Raw genomic sequence first — 13599 nt, 5'->3', positions numbered from 1 at the left:
GCAGGGGGATGATTAGTTTAGTACACAATCTACTCTTTGCTACCCATTGTACAGTGACTTGAGGAGTACAAATGTAGATGTTACGTAGACATCACAGAGAAGGTTCTTTGTATCCAACTGAAACCATGAAGATGTAGCAGTGCTTCAACACAACATCTCCTCTGTATGGTGAGTAGCAGTCTATCCTGTCATATTATTATTATTATTATTATTATTATTGTGACCTGGATTTTCTGTTGTTTAACTTCGTTATAAGAGTGCCAGCCAGATTAATGTTTGCACAGTCACTTTATATGTAGCCATTGCTTTTTATCTTTCCACATTTTGTTGTTCCAAATTTTTCATTTGATGTTTTTATACACCTTATGTAAACACTGTAACAGCTATCTTCTTCACTATGGGTGTGCAGGGCTACCGAAACGCTCACGCGATGTTGTCAGTGGAACGAAACAACCTGTTAGGCATGGGCAGTCCGTGCCCCACGGGCTCAGACTCTGTGCTGGATCGAACTGCAGCAGGCTCTTGGCAACGTTCGTACACACCTCTGGACCGTATGCAGCACTTCCTCAGCAATGTCCATGATACTTGTTACCATATCCTGGGATACGCTGGTCCGAGCATGGGGAGGGACTTCTACAGCTTACGTGGTCTTGCTGGTTCACTTGTTGCCTCTGTTTTTTCAAATTTGGAGGTAATTTATAATATTTGATGATGTTCATGTTAGTTTATTAAGATGTCTTTTTTTAAAGTAAGTAGTAGTTTTATATTAAACACAAATATATTTTTAAACTGTTTTATTACTACACAAATGCCTGTATGTTAATCTGTTATTAAACATGATTTCTACCAATATTAAGGCACTATCACTATGAACAACTAATTTCTGAATTCCATTCACATAAAAATCTACTGCCTAATTTGCCAAGCAGAATGACCAGTTTGATCTCACCATGCTGGTGCTGACCACCTAAATGTTTTTTCAGTTGTAAGTGCAAGCACAAGTGGTAGTTACTGGGTGCAAAGTCAGGGCTGTATAGAGGGAGGTTGAATTGTTCCCAGCCATATGAATCGATGATATTTTGTGTCCATTTAACTCTATGTGGGAACAAATCGTGAAGGAAGTAAATCCCTTTACTTAGCTTGTCACACTTTTTATTTTGGATTGCTCAAAGCAGTTTAGTTAAGGCCTCAGAATATGTCTTTGAATTAATTGTGTTACCTTGATGCAAGCTACATCCCTTGCCATTCGCAAAACACAGTGCGTATGAGTTTTAGGGCAGAAATTGGGTACTTGAAATCCACTTTCTGGGGTGATGCTGAATACTTCCGTTCCATTTCATGGACAGCTGTTTCAGTTGTTATGTAACATGAACCACCCATATTTCTTCTCCAGTGACAATTAGGCATGAAAAATTCATCACTTTCATTACTGTAGCACTCAAGGAAATACAAAACCTTGCTACACAATTTGTTTTATGCACCTCATTTAGCAGTTTTGGTACCAACTGGGAACACAACTTCTGGTAATTTATGATATTGCAGTACCTGTTATTCTGATGACGATGCATTGCGGGAACCACAGCCGTTACGAAACACATCAGATGAATTCACAATTGCGAATAATGACTACTATCAGCTGTAGAATGGAATGATGGCACTGAAAATTTGTGCAAAATGGGAACTTGAACCCGGATTTCCCACTTATCGCAAGCAGTCGTCTTACCATTTGGCTATCTATGCATGACTCATGGCCAGACAAACTTCCATATGATGTCAACCATACATCTCTGATCTGTACTCACACATCCATTATGTGTATTCCTGTACAGATCAGACGTACTTGAAAGTTGCATGCCCGGTATCGGCGGATAAATACAATATTGCAGGGCCTGTGTTATTCTGATGACGATGCACTGCAATGACCACAGTCGGTTTGAACCATCAGCTGTAGAATTTTCATTGTCACCATTCCATTCTACAGCTGATGGTAGTCATTATTCGCAATTGTGAATTCATCTGATGTGTTTCATAATAGCTGTTGTCACTGCAGTGCATCATCATCAGAATAACACAGGCACTGCAATATCATATTTATCTGCCGATACCGGGCATGCAACTTTCAAGCACAATGTCTGATCTGTACAGGAATACACATAATGGATGTGCGAGTACAGATTGTAAACATATGTTTGACAACATATGGAAGTTTGGGTCTGGCCATGAGTCGTGCACGGATAGCTAAATAATAAGGCGACCGCTCGCAGTAAGTGGGAAATCTGGGTTCGAGTCCCGGTCCGGCACAAATTTTCATTGCCGTCATTCCATTCTACAGCTGATGGTAGTCATTATTCGCAATTGCGAATTCATCTGAACTTTTAATTTAAGTGTTCTGTAATAATTTCAAGGAAAAATCTTCTTGAAACTTGAAAAAACTCATTAGATAAGGATGGAGTTGTAAAGAGCCTGTTTCTAGAACTTTTTCATCACTTTTCAGCAGTTCAACCATAATATATAGTTATGAATATAATAGAGGGAAACATTCCACGCGGGAAAAATATATCTAAAAACACAGATGATGTGACTTACCGAACGAAAGTGCTGGCAGGTCGATAGACACACAAACAAACACAAACATACACACGAAATTCAAGCTTTCGCAACAAACTGTTGCCTCATCAGGAAAGAGGGAAGGAGAGGGAAAGACGAAAGGATGTGGGTTTTAAGGGAGAGGGTAAGGAGTCATTCCAATCCCGGGAGCGGGAAAGACTTACCTTAGGGGGAAAAAAGGACAGGTATACACTCGCGCACACACACACTCACACATATCCATCCGCACATACACAGACCCCAGACCCCAGACTGTGTATGTGCGGATGGATATGTGTGTGTGTGTGTGTGTGTGTGTGTGTGTGTGTGTGTGTGCGCGAGAGTGTATACCTGTCCTTTTTTTCCCCCTAAGGTAAGTCTTTCCGCTCCCGGGATTGGAATGACTCCTTACCCTCTCCCTTAAAACCCACATCCTTTCGTCTTTCCCTCTCCTTCCCTCTTTCCTGATGAGGCAACAGTTTGTTGCGAAAGCTTGAATTTCGTGTGTATGTTTGTGTTTGTTTGTGTGTCTATTGACCTGCCATCATTTTCGTTCGGTAAGTCACATCATCTGTGTTTTTAGATATATAATATATAGTTACCCACTTTACTCGTCATTGTGAATAGAATGTGATGATTTTTTTTTAAACACTCAACCACATTTTCGTCTCATTCTTTTGCTAGTAGTTTTCCCCATACATGTCATTAATGTGCTGACAACTTTGAGCTGCTTTCATTTCTTCTGGGCATAAGAAATTAGTCTTTGCATGTAATTCACACTTGGTGAGATTTTCAGTGAACCGAGGCATTTTAAATAAGCACAAACAATGGCTTAGTTAAAACATGCCTCATATATTTTTTTTTTTTTTTTAATTTATTTTCAGCTATTTGCACTCTATTATGGTGAAAGAGAACACCTGTAGTCATACAAAATAAAAAGAAAGTTATTAATGCAAGTTCAAACAGCAGTGAAATCACTAGGAAATTATACAGTAGGGATCACTTCCCTGATATTGGTGAGTATTACCACCTCGTGAAGCCACTGCATGGAAAATAAGGAAACAGAAGTTTAGACAAGAGAAAGTAAAGAGGCTCGGTAATAAGTAAATCAGAAGTTCAGATGAAGCATGGTGATTAGTTGATCAGTGGTAGACAAAAATGTACCCTCATGTTCACAAAAAACAGGGCAACGTGAATGACTACAAATAGGACATTCATATTCGCAGGATATGTACATTAGTATGTTCTGCAGAAATGATCAGCATTTGAACCATATCAGCCCATGGGTTCAGGGTCAACATCAATATTGCAGTGCAACACCACCTACTGGTAAAATGTGCCTGCAGCTCTTGTTGTTGCTACAAACCGAAGGTAATGGATCAGGGTGACATGAGCAGACGTGCAGGATTCCTCGCAGATGTATGCTGGAACCATACTATCAAATAAATGAGTTTAAAAGAGAGTGCATTACTGGCATGAGAGAATGTGATGCATCTATCTGGGATATTGCTACTCGTGTGGGACAAAGTGTTTTGGCAGTGCAATGGGTGTATGCAGAATGCTCATGGGAGACCATAGAATGCAACAAGATGGGTGAAGTCGCACCACCCAGACCATCTCCCAAGAAGATTGACACCTCATCCAAATGGCATTGCAGGATAGATCTGTGTCCTCCTCGGCTCGGGTGCAACAGTGTAACAGTGTAACACATCGTACACTATCAGGGATGACAGTCCGTCACCATTTATTGTGACATGGGTTACATGAGCGTCATCTGCTTTCGTCTGCTTCTCCATCTGCCTCTGATGAATGTGCAGAAACATACTAGACAGTAGTGGTGCATGGAAAGATGTCACTGGGGATAGAAATCGCATCAGATAGTGTTTTTGGACGAATCCAAGTTCAGTTTGTGTGAAAATAATGGCTGTATTTGGTTCACCGGAGGCAGGGGAGTGGCATCACAGTGGCTGCATTCGCCCAAGCTATACAGCGTCAACTCAAGGCTTTATGGTGTGGGGTGTTATTGGGGACAACCATTAATCACAGTTAATGTGTGTCCAGGGCACTGTGGCCAGTGTGGCCCATTTTGAATGACATCCTGCAACCCCTAGCAATACCCTTTCTGCACAATTACCCAGACGCCATTTTTCAGCAAGGCAATGTATGACCACATGTTGCTGCATGTACACGTGCCTTCTTGGTGTCACAGGACATCAGCCTTTTGCCTGGCCCAGCAGATTACCAACCTTGTCTCCAATCGAAAATGTGTGGCATATGGTGAAACAGCGGATGCAGTGTTGTGATTCAGTGCCTACCACCACAAGTGAACTTTGTAACCAGGTGAATGCAGCATGGATGGCTATACCACAGGATGCCATTCACACCATATAAATGTCGATGCTGTCGTGCAGGGAACAGGTTATCAGGAGGCATAGTGAACCCTGTGCCTACTAGGCAACAGGACACATGCTCAACCGAGGTGACTGAAATGCTAATCATTTCTGCAGAACGTACTAACTTACATGTCCTGTGAATATGAATGTCCTATCTGTAAACGTTCAAGGTGTTCTGTTTTTTTCTGAACATGATTGTAGATAATGGAACATGAAAAAGGTAGAACTGCTTTTTTTTTTTACAGTTGAAGCTGATGAGTTATTTAAAGAGATGAAAAGATCCATTGAGAAAGAAATATTAGAAAACAAGGAACAGAATAGTAATTGCAAAATATTTGTAAATGAGGATATGGAGAAAATAGAGAATGAGCTGATGTTGACAGTAATTAGCATCAGTCTTATATGAGGGTGTTTTTAGTTGGAATATAGTATTTAGCAGAGATTGCTCTCGCACATTATATTCTGAAAGAATCATCATTATTCTGGGCACTTTAAACGGCCCATGTTATGTCCCATTGAATAGTAATTGTTACCTAACTACTATTTAACTACAAGGAGACAGAATGGCTAGCTTGTACCTCCTTCGAGAGACGAAATTCCAAGTACTGATGATAAACATTTAAAATCAGTGAAAGACAATACCTAGCTTTTGGAACTGATAGTTCTTTTCGTAGTGGAGAAAGAGAGACAGGCTTAGGAATCCTGAAGCAATGCAGTCCTTCAACAAAGGAAATAGTTTACAATACGTTAGTTCATCCAGTCTTAGAGTATTGTTTGTCTGTATGGGACCCTTATCAGTTGGGTCTGATTCAAGAGATTGAGAAGGTCCAAAGAAGAATGGCAAGATTCATGACTGATACATTTAGCCATCGCGAGAGCATTACAAATCTCATAGAAAGCTTGAAGTGGGACACACTTGCAGATAGACGGCGCGCTAAACAGGGGCTGCTCACAAAATTCTGAAATCCGATCATCACCAAGAATGTAGAGCATATATTATTACCTCAAACTTTCAAATCACGTAATGATCACCATTCAAAGATAAGGAAAATTAGAGCTCGTACTGAGGCATTCAGACAGTCATTTCTCCCTTGCGCAATCCACTTTGCAGCCATTTTTCAAAGATGACACTGGTAGGTATATGACATAACCAACGTAGTGCCTAGGTACAATGAGGTGCTTTTCCACTATGATATGTTATTGGCCACAGGATTGTGCATTTGGGTGTCTGTGTGGTTGTGTGCTGTTGCTAGAAAAAGGGCTAGTGCTCGAAAGCTAGTGCGGATACTGTTTTCTGTTACATGTTTCTGTGCTCCACACATTGATCTGCTGTGAGTGAGTGGTTGCCTTTCCCATGTTTTACTTATTAGATGCAAACATTAGTTTGCATTTTTGTTGTTCATCTATAATGTTAAAACTTCAGCCATCAGTGGGTTTGATTAGAGTTTCTGTCTCTCAAATACTTGTCTAGTGCATGCAGAGATCCTCTATCATAATTTCTTCCGCATCTGAAAGTTTTGATTAGTTAAGCTGTGCCATAAGAGGTTGCTTAGTCAGTAACAATTTAATGGTAGCTATTCATGCAGTTTAGACATTTGGCTGTATAACATTCCAAATAACCAGTTGTCTTAATTGTATGAATAGCCCCTGTTAAATTGCAGCTATCCTCATGTTTGCATGCCACAACCCCAATGACTTAAATTGACACTTCAATACCTGTGCCATTTTTCCACATTTTTCATAATTTTTCATATGCCCAGACTATTCAGTAAGACCCATTTCAAAAAGAATTTTGTCATTTTTGTTTTCCTTGGGCTCATTTTTAAAATGTTAGTGGCATCCCAGTTGTCTGTTGTGTAATTTCTGATAATTAAAATGTTTATTTCAGGTTATACCAGACTACCGCCTGCGTCCCATGGTGCGCGTTTTCCTGAAAGCATTTGTCCATTCCTGCCCTCCAGCATTCTATGATGCAGTTTTGCTACCAGTGCTGGCACACTTCTGTCCATATAGTGAGTCCTAGAATATTATATAACTGTATGATACTACAAGTGAATAGTTAATTCTTCTGCTTGGTTTATTTTTTTTTAACATTGCACTGAACAGTATAAATAATGATTTCTAATCGGATATGGCAAAGCAATAGTACATCATTGTAGCAACTATTTTACAAATAATTTCACTTCTCCTTTAAAGTGAGATGTGGCAGATTTTAAACAGCAGGTAAAATTGCTCAAAAGCTTTGATTGCGGACATTTCATTTTTATTTTCTCATTTTTCCAAGAGCATGTCCCATCTGTACTGACTCATTGGTAGCAGTTCCTCACCTCTACAGACTCATTGCTAGCAAAGAAATGTATTTCTGGAAGAGATGTGATAATGACTCAATAAAAACTGTTTCTTTGCTTTTTCTGTAATGCCCATACAAACTTTCAGAGCAGTGGAGAAGGGCATATGTATAAGTTTCACCCATGCTTCCCTAACAAGGAAACAACCAATTAAAATTACAAAACCAGACATGCTTGGCGGCAAACCATACTCCTCTCCAACTAGCTGGGCAAGGCACTTGGAACTGTTACAAAGCACACTGGAATAAGTTTATCCATGTTCCAGATGTTTGTGCTACCACAGCTGTCAAAAGTTATAAGTGAAAATGATAAAAATCCCAGTGCAAACACTTTTGTAATAATTTTATTTATCTGCATCAATTGCACAAGGTGCTTAATTCAAAACATTTGCTCGGAGTGCCTAAATGGCAACGGAAGTGTTGATTTGTTGATTTACATTTGTTTTAAATCTGTTTGGGAAGATCATTCAACAAGAAGATTATTCACGGGGCAGTTAAACTGATCCACAGTGTCAGTTCACGAACCTTTGTGTAAGCTGTTGTTCAGGTGTCTTGGAACTCTCACTCTGCTCTTCCCTATATGTCAGGGTCAGCCACAGCATACAAAACTACATGTGTGCATCACCAGCACTTCTCAGATTCATTGGGCCTGTCGTGGCTTGGCTCAGTCCGTCTCTTAATTACTCGGTACATTGTGACATTTCATGTAGCACTGTGATGCGACATTGTTTTAATGCTGTGGTGCGACACTGTTTCTTCCAGCATATGGTGCAGTATTTTTCAGTCAGCACTACTTTCTTCAGTTTGGCAGAATCATAATGACAGTGAAGTTTATTCCTCACTATTTGCCCATGGGAAAAAGGTAGTTTAAAAGTACAGTGGTTGTTGTAATGGAACTTACACTCAAAAAGAGGCAGTCAAGTTACCTATGATCACAAGCCTTTAAAAATGAGTGGATGTAGTAGGGTTTACTTATTTATTTGAAGAGGAGAATGAGAATTCTCTATGTCTATTATGCAGTCGCACAATTGATGGGCACAACAAATTTTCTGTAGAACGCCATTGCAACACCTTGCAGAAAGAAGTGCAAAAAGTAGAAGTGCACAAATTAGTGAGCTGATGCCATTGTGAGTAACCCATGCAAATCTTTATGTTTGTGCTGTTTGTATTTGTGCATATTTGCTTTTAGAAATCCAGTCTTTTTACAGTGTGTTCCATCGTTTCGTATTTTTAGCTGGCAACCACCTGTAGCAAACTACAGAATAGCACTCAGAATTGCCAGTTCAAATAAATCTTTTAGTGATGACAAGAGTAGCAGAAGTCCGTTGGAGGTACAGGAGTTTCGCAAAATTAGTCTTTTGTTGCAAACACAAAATTGTCACACACCTATCATGGCATCGGATGTCTGTAGGCAGTTAATTGACACTGCCAGTAAGTGCAGTGCATTCTTGATTGCTTTGGATGAGTATCTGACTTTTCGGGCATGGCACAACTTGCAATTTATGTTCGTGGAGTCTTCACCAGTGTGTACATGACAGAAGAACTGTTAAGATTTGATATGAATGAAAGACACAGTGAGAGGAAACAACTTGCTAAACTGTTCAAGGGGCAGTTGAAGCTGTTGGCTTGAATTAGAACAAGATGGTCTCAGTTATCACTGATGGAGCATCAGCAATGAAAGGGGTACAAAATGATCAAGTAGCTTTGTTGCACAAAAAATTGCAACAATCAACAAATAATTTCTGCGGGATTCATTGTTTTGTTCATCAAGAACTACTTTGTGCTAAATTTAAAGGCATGGAGCAAGTGGTGAAATTAGTAGTCTGAATAGTAAGTTTTCTGAATTTGCATTTGGGTTTTTATACTGTTAGTTTTAACAGTTTCTGATGTAACAGGATTTTTCAATTTCTGAAGGAGAAAGGAAAGCAAGAACCAAAATTAGAATATCTGGAATGGCTTGCAGACCTCACCTTTTTTAGTGGACTTGACTGTGCACTTGAACACTCACAGTAAGACTTTGCAAGGTCAGAAGCAACATGCATGTGATTTGATGGGAAAGGTGGATGCATTTAAAAAGCAAATCACGCTGTGGAAGGAACAACTTCTGACAAAGAACATCAGCTATTTCCCTAAGCTCTTTTGTGGTGAGGAAAATACAAATTTTGAAGAGTTTGTATCTGTGTTCGAAGAAACACAGGAGCAATTTTCTAAACTTTTTAGGATAGTGCCAGTCTTAGATCTCTTTTTTCAGATGTTTTTGAGGTCATTTCAGTTGAAAAAGCTGCTGTGAATTTGCAGATGCCGATTGATCTGTACTGTAATTTCTGTTTAAAGGACAAATTCTTTTACATTAACACTGTCTTAGAGTTCTACAAAAGTTTTCCTCAGGAAGACGTTCCTTGTCTCTGTAATAAGGTTCCAAATTGGAACAAATTGTGTGTGTGTGTGTGTGTGTGTGTGTGTGTGTGTGTGTAAGGATTTTTTCCAGTTATGACACTAAGTAAGTTGTAATCACATTGCTATATGAATGAAGAAAATCTGCTCAACACACAGTGTCTGTCTGTGTGCTGACAGTTTGTTCCAGAAATGAATATTACTATTTTTTCAATGAACCAAAAATCTAACAGTGATTCTCCATTTTTTACTTTCTTTTTTATTTTATTTTTCTTGGTACATTTTGTTGATAATTGTAGCCATTGCAATACCAGCAGAGCAATTTGAGGTTATTTTAAACCGTGTACTTAGAATCATTTATTGCACTGCTAATGGCATGCTATAGGAACTATTTGCTTTTGTCTCTCTTTCTATATATTAGCTTAAATGCTGTAAGAATTTGGCTGGGAACAATGTTGTTGTTGTTGTTGTTGTTGTTGTGGTCTTCAGTCCTGAGACTGGTTTGACGCAGCTCTCCATGCTAATCTATCCTGTGCAAGCTCCTTCATCTCCCAGTACCTACTGCAACCTAAATCCTTCTGAATCTGCTTAGTGTATTCATCTCTTGGTCTCCCTCTACGATTTTTACCCTCCACACTGCCCTCTAATGCTAAATTTGTGATCCCTTGATGCCTCAGGACATGTCCTACCAACCGATCCCTTCTTCTAGTCAAGTTGTGCCACAAACTTCTCTTCTCCCCAATCCTATTCAATACCTCCTCATTAATTACGTGATCTACCCACCTAATCCTCAACATTTTTCTGTAGCACCACATTTCGAAAGCTTCTATTCTCTTTTGTTTCCTTTACTGCTTGCTCAATATACAGATTGAATAACATCGGGGAGAGGCTACAACCCTGTCTCACTCCCTTCCCAACCACTGCTTCCCTTTCATGCCCCTCGACTCTTTTAACTGCCATCTGGTTTCTGTACAAATTGTAAATAGCCTTTCGCTCCCTGTATTTTACCCCTGCCACCTTTAGAATTTGAAAGAGAGTATTCCAGTCAACATTGTCAAAAGCTTTCTCTAAGTCTACAAATGCTAGAAACGTAGGTTTGCCTTTCCTTAATCTTTCTTTTAAGATAAGTTGTAAAGTCATTATTGCCTCACGTGTTCTACGGAATCCAAACTGATCTTCGCCGAGGTCGGCTTCTACCAGTTTTTCCATTCGTCTGTAAATAATTCGCATTAGTATTTTGCAGCTGTGGCTTATTAAACTGATAGTTTGGTAATTTTCACATCTGTCAACACCTGCTTTCTTTGGGATTGGAATTATTATATTCTTCTTGAAGTCTGAGGGTATTTCGCCTGTCTCGTACATCTTGCTCACCAGATGGTAGAGTTTTGTCAGGACTGGCTCTCCCAAGGCCGTCAGTAGTTGTAATGTTATGTTGTCTACTTCCGGGGCCTTGTTTCGACTCAGGTCTTTCAGTGCTCTGTCAAACTCTTCACGCAGTATCATATCTCCCATTTCATCTTCATCTACATCCTCTTCCATTTCCATAATATTGTCCACAACTACATCGCCCTTATATAGAACTTCTCTATACTCCTTCCACCTTTCTGCTTTCCCCTCTTTGCTTAGAACTGGGTTTCCATCTGAGCTCTTGATATTCATACAAGTGGCTCTCTTTTCTCCAAAGGTCTCTTTAATTTTCCTGTAGGCTGTATCTATCTTACCCCTAGTGAGATAAGCCTCTACATCCTTACATTTGTCCTCTATCCATGCCTGATTAGCCATTTTGCACTTCCTGTCGATCTCATTTTTGAGACGTTTGTATTCCTTTTTGCCTGCTTCATTTACTGCATTTTTATATTTTCTCCTTTCATCAATTAAATTCAATATGTCTTCTGTTACCCAAGGATTTCTACTAGCCCTCGTCTTTTTACCTACTTGATCCTCTGCTGCCTTCACTACTTCATCCCTCAGAGCTACCCATTCGTCTTCTACTGTATTTCTTTTCCCCATTCCTGTCAATTGTTCCCTTATGCTCTCCCTGAAACTCTGTACAACCTCTGGTTCTTTCAGTTTATCCAGGTCCCATCTCCTTAAATTCCCACCTTTTTGCGGTTTCTTCAGTTTTAATCTACAGTTCATAACCAATAGATTGTGGTCAGAGTCCACATCTGCCCCTGGAAATGTCCTACAATTTAAAACCTGGTTCCTAAATCTCTGTCTTACCATTATATAATCTATCTGGTACCTTTTAGTATCTCCAGGAATCTTCCATATATACAACATTCTTTTATGGTTCTTGAACCAAGTGTTAGCTATGATTAAGTTATGCTCTGTGCAAAATTCTACCAGACGGCTTCCTCTTTCATTTCTTAGCCCCAATCCATATTCACCTACTATGTTTCCTTCTCTCCCTTTTCCTACTCTCGAATTCCAGTCACCCATGACTATTAAATTTTCGTCTCCCTTCACTACCTGAATAATTTCTTTTATTTCATTATACATTTCTTCAATTTCTTCGTCATCTGCAGAGCTAGTTGGCATATAAACTTGTACTACTGTAGTAGGCATGGGCTTCGTGTCTATCTTGGCCACTATAATACGTTCACTATGCTGTTTGTAGTAACTTACCCGCACTCCTATTTTTTTATTCATTATTAAGCCTACTCCTGCATTACCCCTATTTGATTTTGTATTTATAACCTTGTATTCACCTGACCAGAAGTCTTGTTCCTCCTGCCACCGAACTTCACTAATCCCCACTATATCTAACTTTAACCTATCCATTTCCCTTTTTACATTTTCTAACCTACCTGCCCGATTATGGGATCTGACATTCCACGCTCCGATCTGTAGAATGCGTTTTCTTTCTCCTGATAACGACGTCCTCTTGAGTAGTCCCCGCCTGGAGATCCGAATGGGGGGACTATTTTACCTCCGGAATATTTTACCCAAGAGGACGCCATCATCATTTAACCATACAGTAAAGCTGCATGCCCTTGGGAAAAATTACGGCTGTAGTTTCCCCTTGCTTTCAGCCGTTCGCAGTACCACAACAGCAAGGCTGTTTTGGTTAGTGTCACAAGGCCAGATCAGTCAATCATCCAGACTGTTGCCCCTGCAACTACTGAAAACAATGTGATGTGCAGAATTTCACAGTGCAGTGCAGTTGCAAACCGTAATTGTATTCTCTTGTACAAATAGCCAGTAACAGTATAATACTGCTCATCATGATGTGTTGCACAGAAATTCTGGTATTTGAATTTCTTAATGTAGCATGATATGAAACCAAGCAGCATGCAGAGTCGTTCAGTGGTCCTTGCTTCAGCAATGTGTGGGTGAGAATGTGGGCAGCCAACCTGTTGCAGGAACTCCTCAGTAACAATCGTAAATGAATGTAGAACACTGTATCTGCAGCAAGCAGACAATAGTTGTTGGGCAGTGACTGGTCAGGCAGTAGCCAGGGTGTGGCAGCTGAGTCCAAGAGGACTACCTGGGGGCGTGGAGGTGGCAGCAGATGGTTGGTGATCCTTACTCAGGCAATAAGATGGCGGATATTACTTCACAGCCGATGTAAGGCAAATGTAGCTGTGTCATAACTACGCTGATAACTGGAACAGACTGGATGTCATAGTAGGACCCAGCTGTGCCGATAATGATGGGCTGGACCTGGGGTTTTTCAATACTGCTGTCCAGGGCTGAGTTTGCGGAAGTTCTGTGTCGCTTGGAAACATTTGGAATGGAGGCTGATGACTGTTGTCCAATGATTGTTGTGCAGCAGTCGGCCTTACTGCAGAAGCTTCCTGATGTCCCAGATTGTTACCACCCAGAAAGAGGCTGACACAGAACTGGGTGGCGTCTGATGGTTTGGTGGGGTGTTGT

At 40.1% G+C, this 13599-nt stretch overlaps 1 protein-coding gene across 3 annotated transcripts in view; it reads left to right on the top strand.

Annotated features, from left to right (window-relative positions):
• The window catches only part of LOC126475361 (exportin-5), a 197251-nt gene that overhangs the window by 114392 nt on the left and 69260 nt on the right, over positions 1–13599 (top strand). For all 3 annotated transcript variants that reach the window (XM_050103176.1, XM_050103177.1, XM_050103178.1), the window contains exons 12-13: positions 410–691; positions 6868–6991. In XM_050103176.1, coding sequence (XP_049959133.1) covers positions 410–691; positions 6868–6991 — 406 coding nt within the window. The remainder of the gene's footprint in view (positions 1–409; positions 692–6867; positions 6992–13599) is intronic.

The sequence above is a fragment of the Schistocerca serialis genome, chromosome 4 (assembly GCF_023864345.2).
Source record: "Schistocerca serialis cubense isolate TAMUIC-IGC-003099 chromosome 4, iqSchSeri2.2, whole genome shotgun sequence".
NCBI lineage: Eukaryota > Metazoa > Arthropoda > Insecta > Orthoptera > Acrididae > Schistocerca > Schistocerca serialis.
Note: the sequence above shows the minus strand (reverse complement) of the source record. Positions and strands in the feature narration are given on the sequence as shown.